Below are 24,963 nucleotides of genomic sequence, written 5' to 3' on the forward strand. Positions count from 1 at the left end.
TCAGTCTCTGTTAGATGCCGCAAGGCTTTGCCTGTGGTTGTCCTCGAGACATGCAGTTTGTAAATGTTTTGCACTCATGCAAATCAAATGTGAGCAAACTCTCAGGAGGACAAAAGGCCAGAAGAGATTTTTTACAAAACCCTCTATTTAGCATGAGTCAAACATGTGTCTCGGACAGAGCAACACTTTACATCACCCAGCAGCTCACTTATTTGTTTTTCTCTGTGTCTCGGTCTTTGAAACCTCAGTTCTCTGCTGCATCATCAAGACAACAAAAAAGCAATCGGTCAACAAAGATGATGCTTGCATGAAGTGCCAGCACTTCGGTTGACAACAAGTGAGGTGATTCATTTCGGGATTGTCTGATTTGCCACCTTTCGGTTTAGTCAAGATTAGGGAAATAAAATGACTTACCAAAAACAAACCAGTGCAGTCTTTTGCAAGGAAGTGAAATTCAACCACAGCCTCAGCAGTCAGAGTCGCACATATTAAAGCCTAAAGGTTTTGTGGTTGTATAAAAAGATCACTCTAAATCTAACCTTTCCTTCTGTGAGATGACAATCATTATTTACATTACAAGAGGTGACTTTTCAGAAAACACCATTTATTTCCAGGGTTTGCCACAAACAACCCAAGCGGTCGTTGTTCTGGTGAGGGCAGTCTCCATAAATCAATAAATAAAAACATGTGTTTATGTGACAGGTCTGGTTTTCAATAAAAAGGCCAAAACACAATCGATCGAATAATTGTTGAGACATTTCACAAAAAATACACAAATGTCAACCTTGAGTTGGCGCTACAGGAAAATTCAGTGGATGAATCTTCTAGTCCCAATGCCTGTACAAACATGTCTGCCAATTTATCAGAGAGACGCTGAGATATACGTATGTGCTATTGGTAACACAAAACGTTGACATTTTCATCTCCCTTTCATGTCCCTCCTCTTCAGGTGATCATGGATTTCTGGACAAAGTTTCCTTGTGTTAAGATATTTCAGTCTAGTCCAAAGTGGTAAAATAATTAACAAACAGTCGGTCGAACCATCAATCTCAGCCACAGAAAATATTTTTTTAAATGCAACAAAATGTAACCTAAAATATACAATGTAATATATATATATGTAATATGGAGAAGCAGTGGGCAGCTTATTACCGGACAAGATTTGGGCACACAATATACACTAAGAATATTAATGCCTGTGGGTGAATATGATAAATGTAATATTCAGAGTGGTACAGAGCAACATGCAGACCCCGAGTTGATGTCATGGCAGCACTGCACATAGTGGAGTTTGGCAGTATTTTAATGTAGTCGTACATAAGCAGAGATGCAGGACAATCATAACAACAGTGACTAATGGTCGGTTCAATATATGTTACGAGTGGTCAATGTTTTGGCATTGTGTGTTATATTTGTGTGTTTTCTCTCTGGTATAATTCACTGTTTGTGTTGGTATCTGCTGGAAGGTTCAGCCACTGTAATAAGGAGGGGGGAAATAATCACAGAGAGGTCTGTTATATTTGCAAACCCAGCATGGCAATTTAGTGAATAAGGGCCTCACTTTCTCTAAGCTTGGTTCTGATAGAAGGCACAGTGGCTGCTGTTACTTCCTAATTTGTGTCTCTGTTATATCACCTATTCCCCAGTCTCATCTAAAGGTTCACCCACAAGCTGTGTGTCAGAAAGCAAAATGAGACACCCGCAGACCCCTCCCTCTCCTCATCTGGCTAGTCGCACAACAGCCAATTCAAGGATGATGCAGACGGTGCCACAATGCAATGATTACTTGGAAAAAACCTATAACTGGATAGGTGTGCAAACAGGTCTACATACACTAATGTAAGAATACAAAAATAAGACCTGCTGCTGGTATGATCAATGTAATTTCATCTGTCTACAGCCCCAATTAACTTCTAACCTTAATGTGCAGAATCAGTCATGTTTCCAGAAACTCACTTTCATCCCTAGAGAATTCCTGAAAAGGACCTTGGCATAGGGAGCAAATCAAATTATCCCACTTTGTACGTACTGTAGTAGCTAGACAACTGAAAAATGCTCAATGACAACACTTATATGTAAATACATGTTATATATTGTTGTATGTACTTTGGGTAAGCGTGGCTCTGCCTATTTTGTCAGCATAGCAAAATAACAGATTTGTGTTTGTGTGTGTGTGTGTGTGTGTGTGTGTGTGTGTGTGTGTGTGTGTGTGTGTGTGTGTGTGTGTGTGTGTGTGTGTGTGTGTGTGTGTGTGTGTGTGTGTGTGTGTGTGTGTGTGTGTGTGTGTGTGTGTGTGTGTGTGTGTGTGTGTGTGTGTGTGTGTGTGTGTGTGCACAGGAGTTTGCATAGAAGTGCACACTGTGTTATATTAGCTTTTCTTAAATGATAAGGAAGATTCCCCAGGTCCCACCTTATATGCAGAAGCTGAGCGGTGTTTCACTTAACTGGCTCCCTCGTTACAGCTGATGTGTGCACAACCTGTGTAATGAAGAATAATCTAATCATCACTCCTTAGAGAAATTGACCCACAGATGCCAACCCACGTATACACACATAACCCTAAAACCCTTCTCGCATGGGACTAGTATTACCAGTGGACCTCATGAGAAATACACCCAAGCTTGTTTTTTGACAAAGATGGTTTAAGATAGAGGTACAAAGGGACACTGTTTTTTCTTGTGAATGCAAGAGACACACAGACACATCAGAGAGGGCTGGACTGCTGTACCAGTAGTTGAATAATGCATGAAGAGGCTTGTTGCCACAAGGAAAAGATAAGCCTTACTTCTCATGGTATGAAGGAGGTTTAATTATCCAGTCTCTGTGTAATCACATGGAAACAGCTTCCCACTCGTCTTTTATTAAGCCTTTTATAGCTGTTATAGCTGAGGGGGCAGTCTTTTATGGATTATTGAACAATCTCGAGGTGCATATGTACACTTTACAGCAAACGTTCCTGTGGTGGAGAGACTAAACAAATGACTTCCACTGGGCTATCTGCTCTCTTTCATGTAAAGAGTAGTAGCCAGGATGAAGGCTGTTGTGTCATATGGTGTTTTAGGTCAAACACAGACGGGATGCCTTAAAATAGATTTTTGTTCCCTCTTTGTTTTGCCTCTCTCTGGTGCAGCACAGGTGGGCTTCCATTTTGCACAAGAGCTATGTGAGGAAGTAAATGATGCTCTGGCTGCTGTGCTTACATTATACTGCTGAGATATTGAGCCACCAAGCAAGCTTTCCCCACCAGCCATTCAGCACCAAAATGACTTTCATACCCGGTGTTTATGGCAGTCAGTTCTGTTGAAGCTGTTGCTGAGCTTCGGGGGGGAAAACATGCATCTGTGGAATAAATGAGATTTTTAGACACATGTGACAGTATTAAGTACATTTGTATGCAGCATGTGTTTCCTTGTACACAAGCACAGTTACATCACAAGTAGTGAGATAACAGTTCTCTTAGCACTCGTTACAAAACCAGCTTCTCTCTGGCGGTATCCACTACAGGCTCGGCCAACATCATGTACAAGATGAAACAATTGGACTTCGTCGTACCGCTGAGATTTCACAGCTAAAGATGCACCCCTGCCGCTGATGCACTAATGCTCTCTTTTCTCTCTGATGCTCAGAGATTATCTGCCACAGAGCACATATGGCTTTTACCCACCCTAGTCAGGGCAGCTTCATTACACCACTCTGTCTCTCATATAGTTGGAGTCACTGCTTTTAAGATTACAGTGGAAAGCTGTTATGGGCTACCAGTTAATTCACACAGGAGCATATTCAATTACTGCAAACCGCACCTCAAGGGAAATAATATGTTCTTAACTAAGCTACTAAAGAATGTTCAAACTATATTTTATTAAATATTATTATCTGGCACAGGGATGTAATTCAATACAAAGTCATACAAGTGAATTATTTTACCAATTATAACTTCTCGACTTTACGATGAGAACAACTTCAAATAATGAGCAAAAGATGATCACATATGCAGAAATAAAACAATCAAAATAAAATAAAAGTTTTATTTTGACATACTTTTACCACACAAAGCGTGGTCAGACTGTTTGATTACCAGAGCGAGAGAACCAATAAGGTTTCCTTTAACGGCTTTTAAAAATGTATCAAGTAAAAATAACAAACAAAACACAAAATGATTAAAGGTTGTTCAAAAAAAAAAATATCAATTATACCGGTAAATTATGATTTAAATGGCAACAATAAGCCTCTAAAAACACTAGCTGTATGTGAAATTGGCAGAACTGATTCCAAGCTACTGCAAACTGGGATTAAAGTGAAAACTTAGATCTTCAACTTTAGATTCTAAAATGTGGCATGTGTTCTTTTCCCATGCTGCTGATTGCCCTGACATTTACTCTTTTTGAACAAACCCAAATCATTGACAGATTCCAAGCACAGCAGATTGCTTCACTAGTGAAACTAAGTATGGCTCCAGCCTCAGAGGCTTTCTTTTTTCTTTTTCATTTGTTGGGGTCGAAACTGCTTAAATCTGAGCTGTCTCTCGATGCCTGAACAAATGTTCTTGCAAACTGTTTTTGTAAGCAAAACATGCACTTAAAGCCTCCCCGGCACTGCCTTTGAATGTGTTTGTGTGGTTGTCTGTATACCTGGATGCCCTCTGTGCCGGGCTGCTGCAGGAGCTTGACGGTGCGTGTGTGCGCTGTCCTCTGGCCTCGGCCGTCGTGCCAGGTCAGGTTGCTGCCTCCGGGGCGGCGCGGCAGCTGGTAGTTCAGCTCCTCCGCAGACAGCGTGTGCTCCAGGGAGGCGCGGCAAAAGCTGAAGCTGGACGCCGCTGAGAGGAGGAAGAGAAAGGAACAAAAACATCAGAGAAGAACAAACACACTAAGCACTCACTTTGTATTATGTTAGTTTAATGTCTTTTGTCTATAAACTGAGAGACCTGAACACCTAAAAAAACTAACAAAATAAATAATTGATAATCCTCTAAGTAAGAGCTTAACAGTTTGCATTCACTCCAGATGACATGCTCTATGTACTGACTGTCACACTGCTACGAACAGATGGCTGTGTTGGTGATGGTGGTGGGCAGCAGTGCGACTCCACTGTGATCTCCAATCATGCTACATGCATATTAACAGAGACAGCGCATTTTGTCTCTCTTGCTAGATTAATCTTTGCTTATTGAAATCCTTCATCATAAATATTTGTGCATCCCTCCCTCTCTCTGTCTGTCTACCCTTTCCTCCCAGGAGAGCGTTAGCTGTGAGACAGCTGAGCAGACAAGTTGTCACGACAGGTTCAGGGGGCAGATCTCCGAGAGCCACAGGGCATCTTCTGTGGTTCACAAGTTGAACAGGCTACAGTGGTGCGTCGTCTGTGGCTGTGGGTCTATTTTCCATGGGACAAACACATCCATTGCTCCCCTTACCTTAGACACATGTGCATGATAAAAGAGTATTTTACTGCACACAATCCAGACACAATAGAGAGATGAAAGTGGGAGCAGAAAAAGGTCGAGAGAATGCATGACAGAGGGTAAAACTGAGATAGAGATAGAATATGCTGCTGCATATTGTCAACTTTTGACAGTCACTTGATTTTTAAAATGCCATGTTAACAAGAAATCCATTCCTGAGGGGTTAAGAGAAACCTGGTTAACACACAGCTTTGAGCAAGAGAGGTAATTTGTCAAGTCAAACAAAAATCCCGAATAAATACATTCAAGTTGGAGCATCATTAATCATTAATATACTTTGAATATGCAACTGTTTGTTCACATATACGCTTACCATTACAAACAATATAAGATTTAAAGCAGCTTAAGTGTGCATGTCAAGCACAACTGGATTTCTCCCTAAAATCCCCTGATTCACGTGTGCGTGTAAAAGCAGTTATTGAGCTGGACACAGAATTACTGATGAAAGGGCTGAAAGCAAAACAAGGAATAATGAACATTGCATTCATTACTTTTACATTTGAAAAAAGCTTAACAACCGAACAATGTCAGAGCATTATTTTAGAAAAGAATCATTTCATGTACTGAATGACTTCCTAATTTATTTTCCACCCTTCTCCTGGGGACCAGATTTAAAAAAAAAGAAAGAATGGATTTATTTCAATGCTTTCATGTTTCTCTACATGGGATTTTAGGCCCAATGGTTTTGCTCTATCTTCCATACCCGATGTAAAGATATAAACAAGATATCTTCTGTCAACATTAAAGCAAACCTGCCATTCTTTTTCACTAACAAGGAAAAAACACGCTTTCCAGGACAATTCCCACTTCAGAATTACACAACAGAGCACTGAGAGCTGCTGTATGACAGCTGAGGCTTGTGGGAGACTCTGGGTTGCGGCTGGAAGTAGTGTGGGTTATGAAGAGATGGGGCGGCACTTTTTCTCAACCCAAAAGTCTTTTCATGTGAGCAGTGGTGAATACGAAAGAGTTCACATAGCTATGATGGAGGAATGAAAAAGATTGTGAAGATGAAAACAAGAAAGGCCTGTCAGGAACCACTGATGTGTAACCTTCTCTTCCTTCTCATACCGCTTCCTTTCTCTGTGCTCCCCCTTTCCCCATTTCTATATGCTGCTACTTTTATATCTTCTAGCAGTATCTTACTTGTTCCTCTCTCTCTCTCTCTCTCTCTCTCTCTCTCTCTCTCTCTCTCTCTCTATCTTTCTGGTTGTCAGGTCTTTGGGGTCGTCGGGACAAACCAAGTCCAGCCCTGATGTAATTACTGCCAGTCAGAATGAAGGGGAGGAGACAGGAGGAAGGGACGTGGGAAGCTAAGCGCCTTGCAACCTTAAAGACCTGCCAATCTATCAGAAGGAGACAAGAGCGAGAGCGCAAAAGCATGAGCAAGCCAGACAAGAAAGAGCGAGCGCATCTGTAAATTTCAAACTGACAGTAAACTGATCAAACTGTGGAAAGGTAAAAGAGCTTAGAGGGGAGACGCGTTTATAGACCGCGAAACAACTGCATTTTACAAGCTGTTAAAGAGAGCTTTCCAATTATTAGGCGGAGACTGACCTACACTTTATAGGCATCACTTTGTAGATGAGGAAATGCAACATCATGACTTCACAGTTCCATTGAAAGCTCAATATGTGCAATATCTTGCCAATCCCGGCAGTCATTAAATGAAGACAGAGCGCTCGTTCGGCAAGCTTCAATGGACTCGGTCGACTTAACCTCCGGTCACAGGACTCGGCTGAGAATAAAATCACCCAAAGGTGATTAAATATCCATGGCTTCCATTTCAAGTCCGCTTCGGAAGGCATTTCTACGTATGCGTCTGACGGTTGTCTTTTTTTACGGTTGCTAAGCTTTAGAAAAAGCCATTCATTCTAAAAGAGGCTCAATGATGGGATTTAGCTGTGGATCTAAATGTGATAAAGATCAGTGTCAAATGCAGTGTTTTTGCATTTTGAGTGATTACCATCCTAACTATTCAGCAGGAAGGTTTATTCCTCGTCTGTCTCAACATACTTTTGATAAACCCGGACAAACGTAAAATCTCCTCTCTCCTATTTGTCACTAACTGGTGTAATATTATCTCTAGATGCCCTTGCCGGTGACTTTTATCACTTCTAATCAGGAAGTGCAAACTAGGGAGGATGAAAGGTGGATGGAGGGAAGCAGGGTGAAAAGCAGAAAAGGATATGAATTTGTTGAGTCAGTAAATAAAGTAAATAAATAAGGAAGATTTGATGATGTGCAATTTATGATGCTCAGATATCTGTAACTTCAGCCTCACATGGAGGGAGAGAGAAAGAACTGTTGGTGGTAGAGGTGCCAAAGCCAAGGGCAAAGTGTCAGACAGGTGTTTATGTGAGTGTCAGTGTGTGCAGAGGGTAGGTAGTCAACAGGACTCAGCCCAGTGAAGTGTAACCTCATATCACCTCCTCTCGACTGAGCAGCATATCTGCCCTGCAGAGAGGCTGCTAAATCTCAGAGGTATACCCTTTTGTAAAGGTAATTAAGCCGTTAAGTACGGCACCCCTGGAAGGTCGTTCCAAGCCAAATCCCACAGTAGATTAACATGGCATCACTGGACATTACTCATTTGACTCCAAAAGAGAGCATCTAAATTAGTCTGTGTTAAAATCTTTTTGCTGAGTGGGCTTTTTGTAGAAGTTTGATTCGTGCATAACCTTGGCATCAACTTCTGAAATCCTCTCGCATGGAGGCAAGTGTTCAGGCTTATCCACCCTATTCCAGGCATCACAGAGAGGTTAACATGGTGTATTTTAGCAGCATGATATTAGCATGAACTGCCAAGCACCTCTTATTCAACCCTAAGATAGCATTTCTATTTGCAGACCAAGTTTTATATGAAAGAGAGGAGAACAAAATCCCAGTCTTCTTCATTCCTGGTAATCTGCAAGAGGGTGAAACTTCATCATGAAGTGATTTCATGCCTGTGAAACACATTAAACCTGAAGTCCTAAATATAGCATCAAACAGAGCGATGCTGCCAACTCACTACGTCTCGTACATCTACAAATGATCCAGATTTGTTGGGCCTATAGTAAGTTGGGTGGTAAAGCGAGGGGCTATTTACAACTCTTCCACTCCAACCGACCCGGTCTTAACCTCAGGAATGAGCCATGAAATTACTCCATTTTGAAACGGCAGGAGGTGATAAAAATAATTCTGGTTGGAGCTTTAAAAATAAACTAAAAATCATGTACCCCAGGGGTTTTTCCCATGATGCTTTGCAGTCTATTACCCACGATGACATGAGAAACTGTCGCACAGGCTAGGGCTGACGTTTCTCTCACAAACCATCAGTGTCACAGGAACACGCAGATAGGGAAATGGGAATAAACAATGGACACCCACGATGCAGGCTCAAGATAACCACACACCGACTCTTATCAGCACACAAATGAGGAAGACGGCAGCTAGATCTGTGTTTTTGATTGTGTGTGTCAGCAGATGCCGGCATGTTCATGCATACGTGAATGTGACTCTTGAATATTTTGCATACACATCTGTATAATCCCTGTCTGCTTTTCTTCTGGCTGGTGCATCTGAATACAGCTGCAGAGTCTGCATATGCAGCCATGTGGATGGAGGCTGAGTTTTAGATGTAAACAGTGGGGCACTTATGGCTCACAATGCACAGTGTAATCCGAACACAGGTGCAGCTAACATTTCTGTTATGATTTGCCTAGTCCATTTGCCCTCCAAAGGCACAGAGAACAACAAAGGCTGCTGAGAGAAATGGCCAACATTAGCTTCCTATTTTTAGGCCGTACTGTAGAGAAAAAACAAACAAAGTGAAGGGTCCAGCGTTAAGGACAGTCTGACTTATTTTCTCTAACTCCAACAAACGCAGGAAGACACACACACAAACACAGTCCACGTAACTCCTTCACCCGAGGACACTGGCTGTCATATCCACTCCTGCTCAGCGGAACTCACTAAATGTTTTGCACTAGAGGAGGAAAATAACTTGTGACACAGCAGAGGAGATGAAATACAGGGATCTAACATGGTTGTGCCCTCTTAAGAGGATAAAGGACTGAAGGCCAGGGTAAATAGGAACCAAAAAGATGGGGAAATGGGCAAGAAGACACGTCACAGGGGAGTGAGTAGATTCAATTAAGCTTCAGAACAGAACATTAATATTAATTGTTATAGGAAATGAAGGAGGACAAAGAGGGAAATTATGAGCAGATGAGATCATGAGATTGTTTTATCCCCTTCAAGCTCTCATGTGATGACACGGGAGGATAGATTAGATCTCAAAGACAATCGATAACTCAGAGCGGATGTCAAAGGAGAAAGGAGGACGAGGTAGAGTAACAGGATGTGAGGTGAGATCAGGCTGGATAAACTGAGTGCCTTTAATGCGCACTAGTATCCCAGTTATCTGGGGTTCTGCGTGGAGTATCCCGGATATGTGAGGATAACCTGCTATAAAAATTCTGGATTTACTAGACCAAATATTTTTAACATCTTGTTAATGTTTAAAAAAAAATGTGACTTTCCATTTAACATGGCATCAAAGTTCAGGCAGCTAAAAAACAAACTGTGGTTATGCCAAACTGTTGAGGTAACTCAGTAAGAAGGAAGGAACCAAGGAAGCAATGAAGGAGTGGCCAAAGAATTATATTTGAACTCTGATCTTCACAGACATTAAAACTAGGTATGAAAAATCAGATTCATCATGGTCCATGTAAGAATTAGATGTAACTGGTAAAACACTAAAAACTTGTATACAAACGTGTATGTTAATGTCCTCATTGATGTTTCAGCAAAAAAAACGTAAATCTCCCTGTAAAATATTAAAGCAGTTTTAAGTAATACATCTCTCCACATCTGTGAAACCAAAACCCCTAATAATTATGTTTTTTAAATATACTGCACAACACTTTTAATCAAGTTACTTTGACCATGACACCATCCACATACAGAAGACTAAAGCAAGCTCCAGTTAGCCCCATCTGCATAATGAAGCCATAGTATATTCATCATAGTGAATGCCAGAGATGTTCAAGGGCACACACTATCTGTGTGTATTTGCATGATGTTGTTTATGAGATATTGAATTATTATTCGAAAAGCCAGCTTAACTGGGGAGGTAATCAGATGATCAATCTAGTTCACACACAGACACTACACTCTTATCAGTCACAGCTCATGAACACGTTAGATAGATCCATCCAAACTAGCCTGGTTGGGATATTGTTCTATCAGATGGGAGGACAAAATAAAGGAAATTACATTAAAAGGTCAAGCAAGCAGAGCAAGACACTATGCATGTGTAAACCGTTCTGAATTCACATGGCAGTGACATCCACAAGCAAGCATTACAAAGGTTAAGCTAAATTGTATTCCCTCTGATTGGTTGAATAAGTTATGACTGCGAAAGGTCAAATGAAAGAATTTAACTGAAAATCTGAAATCAACATCCCACTTTGACATCAACTCTTTGACTGGCAGATTCACAAGATTTCAGAAGTTTCAATGCAGTGAAAGTCAGAGAACATCAGCATTATGTTCTTCTGTATATTTTCAATGACAGTAATTTCACAGCTTTCACATCTCAATACATGCTGTGATCTAAACTGCCTTCATCGTTTGTCATGTCATGCAGGACGTCCTCCTCTGCATTTTGCTCAAAAGAATCCAAAATGATGGGGGATATTAAATGAACAAGCATGGAGCACAACTTCTTAGCTTAGACAAGATTTTTTAAATATGTAGTGTTTGTTTACAGCTGTTCCCCTGAGTGGATAAGTGTTCTGCGGATTAACGGATGTCTGTGAACAAAATATTAAAGTGTCATAATTCTACTTTCCCATTTTAACCCAAAACCACAACCTCTAAGAAAGGCACACTAAATTAACAGCAGGAAATCGAGTGATACAGTAAACAGGTCAACCACAAAAACAATGACAAAAAATATCAAGCTATAAGATTTGGATTTCAAGTGCAGTTTAAGCTGATCATTTTGAGGCGAGAGCAATACGCCAGATGGTCTGCTAATGAACTTTAAATTGATTCAAGCAATCACACAAACAGGTTTTGCCATTATCGTTTTTTTTTTTTAAACTGAAATTAAAGAAGTAATGTGTGCAAGCAAAACACGGCATGCTAGTTCCTTGAGTTCACAAATACCTGCAAGGCCGTTCGCCAAGGATCACCCACGCTCTGTCGGCTGAGCATAGAGAAATCAGCCCCTTGTACTCACAATAACACTCGTTGCATTAAATCACTGCCATGAGCAGAGGTTAAACTAGCCGCTGTGAACCGAGTGGCTTCTGGAGCCTGAATGGACTTCAGTTTATTGTGATTGTCACATGTGGTCTTTAAATCGATGTGGTGCACTCACACTGTGTCCTGGTGAGAGAATGGGATGTGGAGAGCACTCAATAATGTATTGAATGTCCTGAAGCTATGCTTATCACACAAGTAGCCTACTTTGCTTTTCACATGTATGTCACTGCTCATAGACTTTCATATTAGAGGACAAATGAGCAGGCAATGTAGCGTGTGCAAAATAATAACCAGTCAATAGATGCACACACACACACACACACACACACACACACACACACACACACACACACACACACACACACACACACACACACACACGCACGCACGCACACGCACGCACACACACACACACACACACACACACACACACACACACACACACACTTGCACAAACAAACACAGGTTATTGAGCACTGAGGGGTTTGCAAACACACATTGAAATGAATAATTGACCGATGTGAGAGTTAGTTGACAATCTGCTCTACACTGAAACCATACAAAGACACCAGGACGAGGGGATAAAAAGAAAATAAAGAGGAATGAATGAGTGGGAGGAATAGGCTTATAGAATGGGTGGGGAGCTGGTGGAGAAAAAGATAAAAGTTAATGCTCCACAGAAGCTGAGAGGTAAACATAGAAAGAGAAAAGAGCGCAGGGGAGAGAATGGAAATGCGCCAATGAATTGGAAGCTGAGATAGACGGGGAGGGAATGGAAATTGCAGACAGGGAGTTAGTTTGTAGATCCGAAAGCAGCATGAATGATTAGAAACAGCAACTCGGCAGCAGCTACGGTGCTGGTGGAGGCACCTCTGTGAGCAAACTGAAATATAACTCAGAGCTTTGAAGTTTTTTAAAGTTTGTTGTGATCCTTTGTGATGAAACCAAGGAGGCTGCAGAGACGGCGAGAAGGAGGAGGAGAGAAGGAAGGAAGGTGGGTAGAAGATCTACCACACACAGAGGTGCCATAACCGAGGCAGTTGAATGGAGATTTGCACCCTATCAACTACCAACAGAGACAAGACACTGCTCTATTTCTGCAATGCCTTATTTAAACAAGCAACAGATGATGTAAATCTAATACCTTGTCGGTAATCAGTTTTCTTTTTAAGTGAAAAAGATGCTTAAAAAACATTATTATCCGATCAGCTGCAGCAGCAACAGCAGGTGTTTCCAGTGTGAGAGAGGAGAGTATGAATGCACAATACAGTCAGACGTGTTTTGTACAGACCATTCAGGAGCCCCCTTGTTTTCAGTCTAACAGCAAGACAAATCAACACACACCTGGGGGGGCTTTCTCCCATTCTCCCTGACTCTGTATCCCCTCCCTGCAGTCCCACCTGTCTGTGTGGGTCTCTGCGGCATGCTGCGCTGATTGGGGGTCTGTCTCTCTCAGCTTAATTGCCATGTTATCAGCTCCACTCCTCCACTACCACTTCGTCCGGGCCTTTCAGTCAGACGGACATGCCAATTACGCCTCCCCCCCACACACACACTTGTTCTCTCCCAAGACTGCGCTGTCAGGTAACATAGCAGACAGCAGCTGGTACAAAGCGGGCAGTTGGGGATGAAATGGGGAAGAGAATCAAGGCTCTTTGTGCACACATGCAGGCAAATACACACTTCAATACACATACAGTCCCAGCTGGAGCTTCTTGTCCAGGCCGAAGGATCCCAGTGGAACCTTTCTAGTCCCCCTTTGCCTCTTAATCCTTTACACTAACAGCCTTCCTTTCATCTCTCGTCGTTCTCTTATACCCCTCTGTACTTATTTCCTTATAGTTTGCTTACCTTTCTTTTTCCTTAAAGGCACAGCTCAAGATTTTAGGAAAGATGCTTATTACCCTGTTTCTCTCCAAGGGTATTATGAATAGAGCCAGTGGGTGATAAACATATCTTACGATGTTAATTCGTCAGTTTTGCAGATTTTACTCTGGATGGGGTGTTTTCACCTTAGGGAAGACCCAGACCAGCAATTTCCACCTTTATGCTAAACTAAGCCATCCAACACTTGATCAAACAGATATGAAAGTGCCATCAATCTGCAAGACAGTTTATATGTGTAGTTCCCACTCCTCTAATAAACAGACCCATCAAAACGAAGTGTACTAAAACTAAAAATATAAAATCAGCATTGTTTTTTTATGACTATTTCTATAATAATCTCACTTATTATAATTTAACCAGCTATCATCCTGAGCTACATTGTTAAATCTCTTGAAAAGCAATCCCTACAGTAATAGTCAATGTAATTAGGTGATTCAGAAACAAGCTCCTTTACCCATTTACATCACAGCGCACAATCAATGTCAATATTTTAAACACTTTTAGCTCTCCAACTCCCCTAATGTTGACTTCTTATGACGCCAGATGTTTCATAGGTAGCACTGTGGTAAAGAGACTGCTCAGGGCTCCTTTTTGAGACCCACCAATTCATCAACCTCAGTGTGTGTGCATCCGTGTCATTGTGTGTGTGAACTTGGTTGTTAACGCTGAAACTGCCACTTTCCACGGTGTGTGTCACAGTGATTTCAGTAATTCTGTTCTCAACCCGCTCTCACTCCTACTCTCTGTTCCACTCTGCTGAACCGTTTCCTTATTATCACCGCCACTCCGACATCACCGACAATCACACACACATAAGGAGACACACAAACTAAAACACACCGTAATTATCCCTCAGACACATCATGTTAACAATGGGGCATTAATAGCACATGCATGATCAAACACGTTATTTTTATATGTCACCCACACTCCCATGTCTGCTATTACATCTACTCCTATCAAGGCATTGGCTGATTTGGAGCCATTTTCACTAGATGAGAGAGGACAAGTGAGCTTTATTATCTAACCCTTAATTATTTTACATTCATCCCACCGATATCCTCCAGCACAGTAACTTTCCTCTGCTGTCCTATTACGGAGGCCTCTTAACCAGTTTCAAAAGATATGTCTTATCCCTATAGTGATCTTTTTATTCCACTTTTGAGGACACTAAAATATTGCAAACTTAATACGTGACTTGTGTCGATTTCTATTCTTATCAGAAATTATTTCTCTGTGCCACAGTTGGCTGGCAAGTGTGTGTATGTGCATGCGCGAGTGTATAAACTGTAATGGATGTCTAGGAGTCTGTGTGTCTACATGTGTGTGTTTGCTCCTGCCAAGACCTAAAGCCTGCAGAGCACCAGTGACCTGATATGTAGGGCGAGACCGAAACGCTGGGATGACAGCTAAGAACCCGCCCCCACTAACTCTGACTGACAGCGCTATAACCTCGTCTGCCTCCCGCGACAATAGTTTGCTCTTGCTTTCACTTTAACATCTGTCATTACAAGCTCAATATAATAACCATTTCTAGGACAAAGTGTTGTATTAGTCTTTGTAACAGGGCTGGAGGACAAGACAAAATAAGATGAAGTGAAATGAGAGGAAATTACTGCTTTTAGGGTGATATATTACACAAAGTGATGGCTGTTTATTCCCTAAAGTGACTGTCAGGATCTGCAAACGTCTTACACAGCCCTGAGTTCTTGGATACAGAGTCAAATATACATAGCTGTACATGTATCGCTAGAGGATTATTCTGTCTTTCAGTCCTTCAGCCTTTTGTGACAAATGCAGCACTTAGTTAATCACATGCCGTTGCCTCTATCTCCCACTTATAAGAGACAAATCTGTCCTAATCTACGGATAAAGTACAACAGCCACATGTCTCAGTGGATTTCAACAGAATCAGGTCAAAAGGGGGCAAACATTGTACACAAAGATTGCACCACTCAGTGTAAAGGGAGCATAAGACCAAGAAAAACTGGGGTACAAAAACTCTAGCTTTAGCTACAGGTTAAGGATTTCAAATGACAAAACAGATCAAGGTCAAATGTTATTGATTTAAGTAAAACATGATAGTGAGTCTAACTGTCTCTGGCATCATAGTCACAATCTCTTTCTGAGAATGAATAATTTAATAGTAGACAGGAGGGGGCACATGAGGTAGTAGAACATTTTGGCTAAAAGGGATGTCTTCTGTTCAGCCTCAAGGAGATTTTCTGGGACGTGACATTAAGAAAATCACAGTCAGTTCTTATTTGTAGCTGAAAGGCAGAAAATCTGATTATGTTTACACGCAAACTATAACATGTGTGTCACATTGAACTACTTAAATATCCCAGTAGCTTGAGCATGATATAAGTCCCTGCAACATATTCGACATGACGTGAGGCATTTCTTGAGGGTGCCATATGGCTTTTATATCAGTCGGAGCCTCAAGGCTCAGTGAGGTTTGGATGGAAAAAGGGAAAAGTTTGTGAGGTGAAAATCTCACATTTACAGTGATTATCAACAGACTGTGGGATTGACGTGATAGGAGAGGGGCTTTTTTTATGTAACTCCAGAGAGATACCATCGGGGGATATCATGAGAGAGCAGCGGGCTGAGAGAGGTATGTTGCAGAAAGAGAGGACTAGATACAGGTGAGAATAAAGTAGAGATGAGAGGAAACATGACAAGTGTGAGATAAAAATTGTAATGTTGGTATACCGTTAGTTCCAGAGCTTAAAGCCATTCACAGAGAGTTGAGATGCATTTAAGCAACTCTTTCTCACTTTCTCAGCTGTGGAACTTACACGCTGACACTTGGCTGCCTATTGACATGGCACATTGAGGGTCCATTCAAGCAGCACTGTGACAGCCAGAGGAGGCCATAGACCCCGACAGAACTGTATATACTCACAGGGCACTATTACAATACACATCAGGGGACACAGCAGGGGAAGGAAGAGAGAGGCGGTGGAATATGCACAGAAGGTGAACCGTGTAGAGGTAGGACAAATCCAAATTTTAAAAAAGTATGAAATATAGGTTGGAGTAGCGAGAAAAGAGAGAAGGGGAATGGCTAAAAGGCTGATAAGAGGAGAAGACAGAAAGCAAAATTGATTTCTATTTTTGGAAGAGGTATAACCGATGGGTGGAATGAGTGTAAAACATGTTCAATTTCAAAGTCACACAGACTCACACACACACTTTTTGTACATGTCTAAACTATTTCACATGCAGATCAAACCTTTTTCGCAGATCATGCTACAAGATTGCGAGCGCCGGCAATGTAATTGCTTTTGCGGTGGGTGAACGTGACTCGTGGTCCTGAGTGTGCAAGGATGTCTGACTTGCGGTGTAGCTGGAGCCATTAGCCATTTGGTTTAATAGGCAATCTGCACCACAGGCTCCACTGACCCCCAGCACTTGGTAGGAGGAGCAGGCCAACCTATTAACAAAGAGTGAAAAGCTCCGAGCTTACCCTATCACACAAGGCCACACTTAATTAGACTGTTTGTTTAGCTGCCTCTAATGGGGGATCGTGAGTGGGGGGGCAAGGTTGACTGCTGTCCTTGAAACTGCAGGCTGAAAGACATCTGGCCAAAGATGAGACGGAAGACACGATGATATTACAGAAACGTGCCTCGAACACAATATGCGCCATCTAATTTTCTCACGACAGATAGCGAGGACAGAGAACAACAATGGACAATATTCATTAATAGCTAATTGAATCATTACAATACCATTAACATAATTATAGCCTAAAATAAAAGTACACAAATGGTTTGTCTGAAACACACATTGATTAAATTGATTAAGCCTCTTCGGGAAGAAAAGGTTAAAGAGATGGTCTGTATTAAGTCAGAACGTAACAACAGTGTGGCACATAAGGGAAACAACCGTATGAAATGATATCTAATTAGTGCAATCCTTCAGAAAAATTTATCTTTTACATCCATGCCCGTACCCTTTAAACCTCTCCCTTGATCCCTCTTCGTGTGCAGAAGGCTAATTAAAGGAGAGAAATTGGATATGGGCCTGTGCGCACTCTAATTCAGTAGGAGGAAGGAGGAAGTAAGGGAGGAGGGGGGAATTGAGGGTGAAGTCGGACCCGGGCACTAGATCAGAACGGCGAAGACTTGTAATTTCTGTAAGTATTAAGAGGATGGCAAGGCTGGACTGGACGAGACAATTTAAGTGTGATGCCTCAGAGTCCAAACTCCACCACACGCTGCTCCTGCTAATCCACTGCTGAGTTATGCCACCGCAGACTCTCCTCTTTCACCCCTTCATCAATCTCTGAGAGGCCTGTAGGAGCAGAGTGTAAATGGTTATCTACTGAATCATCCTCTGTCCATCCCACCCCTGCACACTGGGTCAGAGGTCAAAACAGTTGGCGGACGGTCTGAGAGGACAAATTCATTAGATCAATAACTCATTGAAAATGTTCTCCATCAACATTATCGTATTAAGAAATGTCTGAGATTGAATTAAATTGATTCTTTTATTTCTATTATAGCAAGAGGATTTAAATGCCCTCCTCTTGACTTATGAACTCCCTTTATCTATGATAATTCCAGTTTATTGCACATAATAGCTTTTAACTCTCCAATTTCATTGATTTCATCAACATCCCTTTAACCAAGTCATAAGGGCCACACAACCTAACAGGGAAGTGCACCCAAACTGTGTGCTGCGAATGTGAAGATGTCAATGGCAATGCCAAATCAGCGGAGAACTATTCTAAGCAGTAACATGATGATACAGGTTTCAAACAAACCTCCTAGTTTTGCTCAATATAATTAGGAAAAAACAACAGACAAATGATTGTGATGGCCACAGCCACACATGGTAAAGCAATTACAGTTTACTGCACCCTCATCTCCAATAGTTGCAGTCAACAATTAACACCACACTTTCGATTAAAATAGAAAACCCTTTATTTGCTTTAAACGTCACATTAGTTAGTTTATTTGCAAACATTTTAGCACAGGTATTTGTTTGTAATAATATTGTTCTTTGTCTTTGAGTTGTCGTGTTCATTGGGGGAGGTTACTTCCTGGATCAGCAAAGGGTGTGGCTGAGGGTGGGGGACTCGTAAATACTGCAAGCAGCCAATTGGGCCAAATTGGGTCGATCCATGTGATCCATGTCAAAGGGAGGATTTAAGTTTTGTCAGTGTCTTTAAGTATTCTGTTAATCTTAATTACCCATTGTTTTCTATTTGGTTTGGCCAAGCCACTACATATCTTCCTTGTTCCCTCCTTTTGTCAGGTCGGTTTGTTCAGTTAACACCTGTTAAGTTGCTGTTAGAGTTATTTTCTGTTGACCTCTTCTATAGGTCTAGTTATTAAAGATTCTTGGCTTATGATGTTTTTTTGAGTTTTTGGGTAAATAAAAAACCCAGTTTCTTTAAAAACTCCTGTGGCTTACTGCTTGGTCCCTGACAATTATCATCCATCTAAGTTTTGCGTAGTTGTATAGACACACATTTTTCTTTGAAATAAGTGATAACACAGGTGCACTCACATTTCTTTCACCTCAAATTAAAGTGGGTTAGATATTCTGGCTAAATTGTTGGCTGTTTTCCAACCTGTAGCACGGAAGACTGTGTTCTCGGATACAGGCAAAAACTGTGGTAAGTACAATGCTTTCAAAACAATTAAGGATGACCAAAACTGCAAAGTTGAAATGACATATCTTTTTAAGATGTCACTCGACTGAGGAAACAATTTATGAGAACTTTCCCCAGTCACTCTTCATCAGTGGCGAACCGTCAGGGCCTTCAAGGTATTCAGAGTATACCCTGGAACACTCAGATGAAACAAACAAAAAATCGATTTAATTATATTAACACCGCGGCGGCGGGGTGTGTGTGTGTCTAAAGAAGGTCCAGTTGTGATAGACACGGTTAGCCACTGCTCTTCATCAGTCTTGACAAGACTTTTAGAAACTTTCAGACACTCAACAACGTATACAAACACATCATTCTCTGTCTCCTCTCTCCCTTTGTTCACTTTGTCTTTATACTTTTCTCTGTGTATCTAAAATCCACAGGCTCAGGCCAGGTGCAGCCGCGGGGCTTAGGTGGATCAGAGAGTTGATGATGGAAGACAGGAGGCTGTGTGTGTGTTCAAAAGGATTCTCCATGTGGTATATTGAGTGACACACTCCCTGCTGTGGGGAGGATGGGGTTGACAATGGGCAGGGGAAAGAGGTTAACTGCTTGCACACACACACACACACGCTCACATAAAATCGCTGTGTGACCTCGCTGGGCCACTGTAACTGAGAGGGTTACCACTCTATTACCATATTACTTTACTACAGAGGCCAGAAACACATTTGGCTCCAACACCAATTGCGCCAAATGGACGCCAGGAAAACAACAAAGGGTGTATTTGTCAGTGTAAAGCTAACAACCACACCCCCGCCTCCCCCACGTCCCACCAAATGAGGTGCTTGTTGCCTTCTGCCTCATCTGCATGTTCACACACTCAAGCATAAACACACATTGACCAAAACACATGCAGGCACCCACATGCACAAGTACAGATTGGAATCCTGTGGTAGTAGCGCCCCACTGAAAAGGGGTGATTATTTCCCAGTTGAATGAGCACCGTCTTTGTGACCTGAGCCAAAGAAAATATGTGTTTGTGTGCTGTGGGCCTTTTGAGGAAAGTCTAGACGGTGGACAGCTCCTAGGCTAAACGCAACAGAAAAACATCAATAGTCAACACTGTAAACAATTATTTCTACATTTAAAAATATTATAGACATTTGTGATTTTGTGTTAAACATGTTGTATCTAAGAAGAAAATGCAAGTATAGTTTCCTAAGAAAAGGCATTAGTGTTTTCCTTTTTATGCCATTTCTGTGTCCTTTAAAGGAAAAATCGTATTAAATCCTCTTTGTTTGGGTCTGTACAAATGTTTTCTTCTGCTTCCTACTCACATGTCCATCATTAAGACATTGAATAGACAACGTCAACCCTCCTACAGCTGTCTATCCACCCACATGCTTAGGGAAACAGGGGTCGTTATATATAAATAGGTTGTTTTTGGATTCAGACTCAGCAGTGTGCTCATCTCCATGTGAGCCTGTCATATTGGTGAGCACATATGTCTAGCACTGTATGGATGGATGGAAGCGACCCTGGCATTCTCTGCATCGACTCATATATTTGGATATCTTTCATACTGAGCTTAGTCAGGCCTGCATGTTGGAGTGGAGACACACACAAGCTCACAAAAATACACACACACACATGATTGCCCCATGCTTATTTTGTATGCGTATATGGATGGACCATGCAGCTCTCTCTCTATCTTCCTCTTCTGAAAAATCTCCCTGCTCCTGGATGCTGTGCAGTGGACAATACAGTTACCCAGTAGCATCATTTCTATGGCGGCTTATCTCAGATATAACAATACAGCCAGATGTCCTGGTCGATTTAAGTAAACGTCTGGTGAATTCCATCCACTCTGAATAGCCAAAAGTTGGAGGGGGTATAATTATATAGCTTGACTCGTTGTACAGCAGGCAGCAAGACAGAAAATGTAATTCTGTTAGCAATATAAATTCAGACGCAACTATTCATGTTATTAATACCATTTAAAATGCAGATCAACTCTTGTAATCGATAGAGTCACAGGCCTGTGACTGACTGTCCGCCTAACAATGAAACAACAACCTACAGACAAATCTTACATATCATCAGCTTTATGGTGTATATGTACCCCTGAAATATTCATGGTTAACAAATCAGGGTCCAAGATGACAAGGAGTAGATTTTAGTTGTACAATGATTATTTACCCACAAACAGGTTACAGTTATCCAGTTCAATACAAAAGCATGGAATATTTTGTGATTGTCAAGTTCCTATCAAATACCACTCTCTGCCCTAACATGCATGAGGAGTTTCAGTAAATGGTTCTAGTTGTTGCCACTGGTTGTAAATCAAACCCTGTGTATCCACAAAAAGTGCTACCGTTTTTTGGAGCAAAAACTCTTTAAAGTTTAAGTGGCAACACACTGCCATGGCGGCGTCAAAGCCCATGGCGCTGAGTAAATGAATGATGCTTAAGTAAATGATGGATTAATTATAGATAGCACAATGTGTCACTGGCATATATGCATATCTGACTGAGTGTCCAACCTCCAGTCATGCTAATGAATAGCTAACCTGCTTGGGTAGACAGAGGACAGATGGAAGACATACTTGGCATTGGCACTACACTGATGCTCTCACAAGCGTTATTGCCCTTGAGCAGAGAGAGCCTCTGATTAGGCTTCAATTAAGTTAGTTAGCCCGGAGCAAACACCGGCAAGCCAAGCTCAGGAATGCTAAAGGGACAGGACGAGAACAACAACAACAACAACAACAACAACAACAACAACAACAATGGTACAAATAATCCAAAAATACTCTAATAGCTTTTTTATACACGGCTATTCAGATTTGTCCCTGGAGCTGGAAAACTGGGCAAGACATCTCAGAAGCCTGAAAACAGACATTTGTTTTAGGCTGTATGAATGTGACCTCTTGAGTAAATGTTGTTGTTCAATATAAACATGTTCCCTCAGAAATGTGGGGTTTGCTTGGTATGCAAAATAGCACAATAAGTCATGAATCAATTGAGAACATTTAAATTAGCAACTATTTTAATAATCTAAATTTGCTGTAATGTCTTAAGCAAATTACTAAACATTTGGTGTTTCCAGCTTCTCAAATGGGACAATTTGCTGATTTTCTCAGTTTTGTGAAATAATTACATTATGATAATTGGGTTTTGTACTGATAGTCAAACAAAATATGCTCTCCTGCGTCTTAGTCTTCAAACATGTTTGATGGCAATGTTCTACTTTTTTCTGTCATTCAATAGAACAAAAATACACATTGATAAGTGTGACGAGAATGTAATTGTAGGAAAGATCGACTATTATAACCATGAGTTAGTCCTATTTTTTGTGAGAGAGATCACATCTGCAGCATTTTTTTATCCATTATTGGTGAAACAAAAGAATGAAAAACAAAGAATGCTGCCTCATTGTTGTATACCTGAGCTATAATTTATCCAGGTTATGGTTAGAGGCAGGTGCTGGCCCACAGATATAGAGTGTCAGGTGCAAAATAGACCATGATAAACACTGCACTTCCAATATAGTTACCTTTGCACAACACCAAATAATTGATTAGCTATTTAAAATTAACTGCATTGAAAATTAAACAATTCTAAAACATCTCCATCATAGAAACACTTTTATGCATTGTGACTGCAATCCATATTGACATTGTAGATAAATAGTGGAGTCACACTTTGAATAGACGACATCTGTAATTCAGTCAGATATTTGATGATTTTTTTTGGTCAGGACAGGCCAAGTTATTCCAAAAATCCAGGAAATTACAAATGTATTGTGTAGTTTCATTTATTGTTGAGTACAGTTGTGCTTTCGATAAAGCATAACTCCAACTACCTTATCCGAACATTTCAGAATAAGCACATGTCCCTGTCAAACACTCAAATATGGTCTAATGTGCTATAAAAAAAACACAAAGTACTGTAATGTAGCATAACTATGAACTCAATATTATATCCCTGAATGAACACTCTGGTGCTTGCATGCTTTAGAGAAACACAGCGCTCTTACCGTCCACAGCCATGCTCGGTCTCAGCGTGTATCTCTCCGTGGTGTCAACAGGGCTCTCCCATTCTTCTGCCGGATGGATAAAATGTTCTGAGTGTGAAAATAAAGAGCGCTTCTTGCCCCCTCGTACCTTTCTACGTGAGCATGGAGACGGCTTTCACTGTAGTCGTATACAGAAAAAAGAGAGCAGAAAAAAGAATCACACTCTCCCCCTCTGTCGGTTCACGGCCATTTGTTGTCCGGGACACCGGGACCAGTCCGATATGAAGCGGCTCCTCCTGAGTCCCCGCCCCCCTCTCCGTGTACCTGACCGCCGGGAGACAAAAGGTCATTACGCCCGGAGACAAGCTGTTAGTGGATTCTCTCTCTCTCTCTCTCTCTCTCTCTCTCTCTCTCTCTCTCTCTCTCTCTCTCTCTCTCTCTCTCTCTCACACACACAAATATAAACACACTCCACATCATAGCAGCAATAGGATGGGATACATGTGAGATCTTTTTTATCACTGACAATGTTTCAGAAAAGTGTAATATTTTAACTCCAATATCATAATAATAGAGAGACACTCAACGCTGACACAAACAACCATACTATCAGTTTAAGTTGTGAGCGGCACCATACACTTTGCAACATACAAAAAGGATTACATTTTGGTGTGATATTCCTGTATAGTGACTGAGCTGAAAAAAGTTTGTCCACCGATAAAACTTAGCCACAAAGAAGGAAAATCAGTGTGCCTGCCTCTCAGTCCACAGCATTTGAGATGGTGCTTACACTTAGATGATGGCAAGCTGGATGTACCATTTTTGTCCTTTATAATGGCCAAGATAAAGCTTTGCACAACGCTTCTGTTCTGGAGGTCTCTGGTGAGGGCAAGGAGCAAAGCTTCCTAGTTTTCTCTTAAAAAACCTTTAACAGAGGATATGAAATACTTGCCTCAGAGTCTGACTGATAGTAAACACAGCAAGTAGTCACAGAGGAATCGCTCTATATGTCTCCCTTTATTGTATAGTGGCATCAATGGAAAGAGCACAGTGTGTACCTTGTCCTTTTATGTGTGCAGGTTGCAAACTTGCAGACACAAACCCTCATCTTGCCTTCAACCAATGCTTCTGTAGGCAAACAAACTAAAACAAAAGTGAGCCTTCCTCTGACATAAACAAACCATGCATTCATGAATACAGTAAGTCAGCATGTTGACAATATGGATAAGCTATACAGTATGCTATGCAGTTCTTTGTGTTTACTTTCAGTCAAACTTTCAGACAAGTGCTAAGTTGATTTTCCTTTTTCTTTTTTTAAGCACAAGGAGATTTGCACTCCTTGACCCCAAAGTTTTCAAATTCTCTTCAAGGGTGTACAGTATGTGAGTTAAACATTTATAATGGAATTTCCTATGAAAATATCCTCCAGTTTGGGACATATTGAAATGTAGTATTGTGTTTGTGTTTCAATCAAATTGGAGCAAATTACAGATTGAATAATATATTATTATTAAAAAATACAATCAAATTGTCAACATCAGGAAGCAGATCTGAGTTGTGGAGCTTCAAAACGGCTAGATCCTTCATGCTAGACTGACCTTGGGAGTGTTCAAATTCATAAGTAAGGAGGCAGGAGAGACAGAAATGTAGTTACAAACAGGGGTGCTATAGTCATACCTGTTTTACATCAAATACCAAAACACAAACACCGAATATAAATCTAAAATATATT

At 41.1% G+C, this 24,963-nt stretch overlaps 1 protein-coding gene across 1 annotated transcript in view; it reads right to left on the minus strand.

The window, feature by feature from the left end:
• The window catches only part of samd10b (sterile alpha motif domain containing 10b), a 54,996-nt gene extending 31,498 nt beyond the window's left edge, over nucleotides 1-23,498 (minus strand). Inside the window, exons 1-2 of the mRNA XM_034086272.2 lie at nucleotides 23,253-23,498; nucleotides 4,629-4,813 (exon numbers count right to left, since the gene is read on the minus strand). Of these exons, the coding sequence (XP_033942163.1) occupies nucleotides 4,629-4,813; nucleotides 23,253-23,265 (198 nt within the window). The 5' untranslated portion in view covers nucleotides 23,266-23,498. The remainder of the gene's footprint in view (nucleotides 1-4,628; nucleotides 4,814-23,252) is intronic.
• Between the last annotated feature and the right edge of the window lie 1,465 nt (nucleotides 23,499-24,963).

The sequence above is a fragment of the Pseudochaenichthys georgianus genome, chromosome 7, assembly GCF_902827115.2.
Source record: "Pseudochaenichthys georgianus chromosome 7, fPseGeo1.2, whole genome shotgun sequence".
In the NCBI taxonomy this organism is placed as follows: Eukaryota; Metazoa; Chordata; class Actinopteri; order Perciformes; family Channichthyidae; genus Pseudochaenichthys; species Pseudochaenichthys georgianus.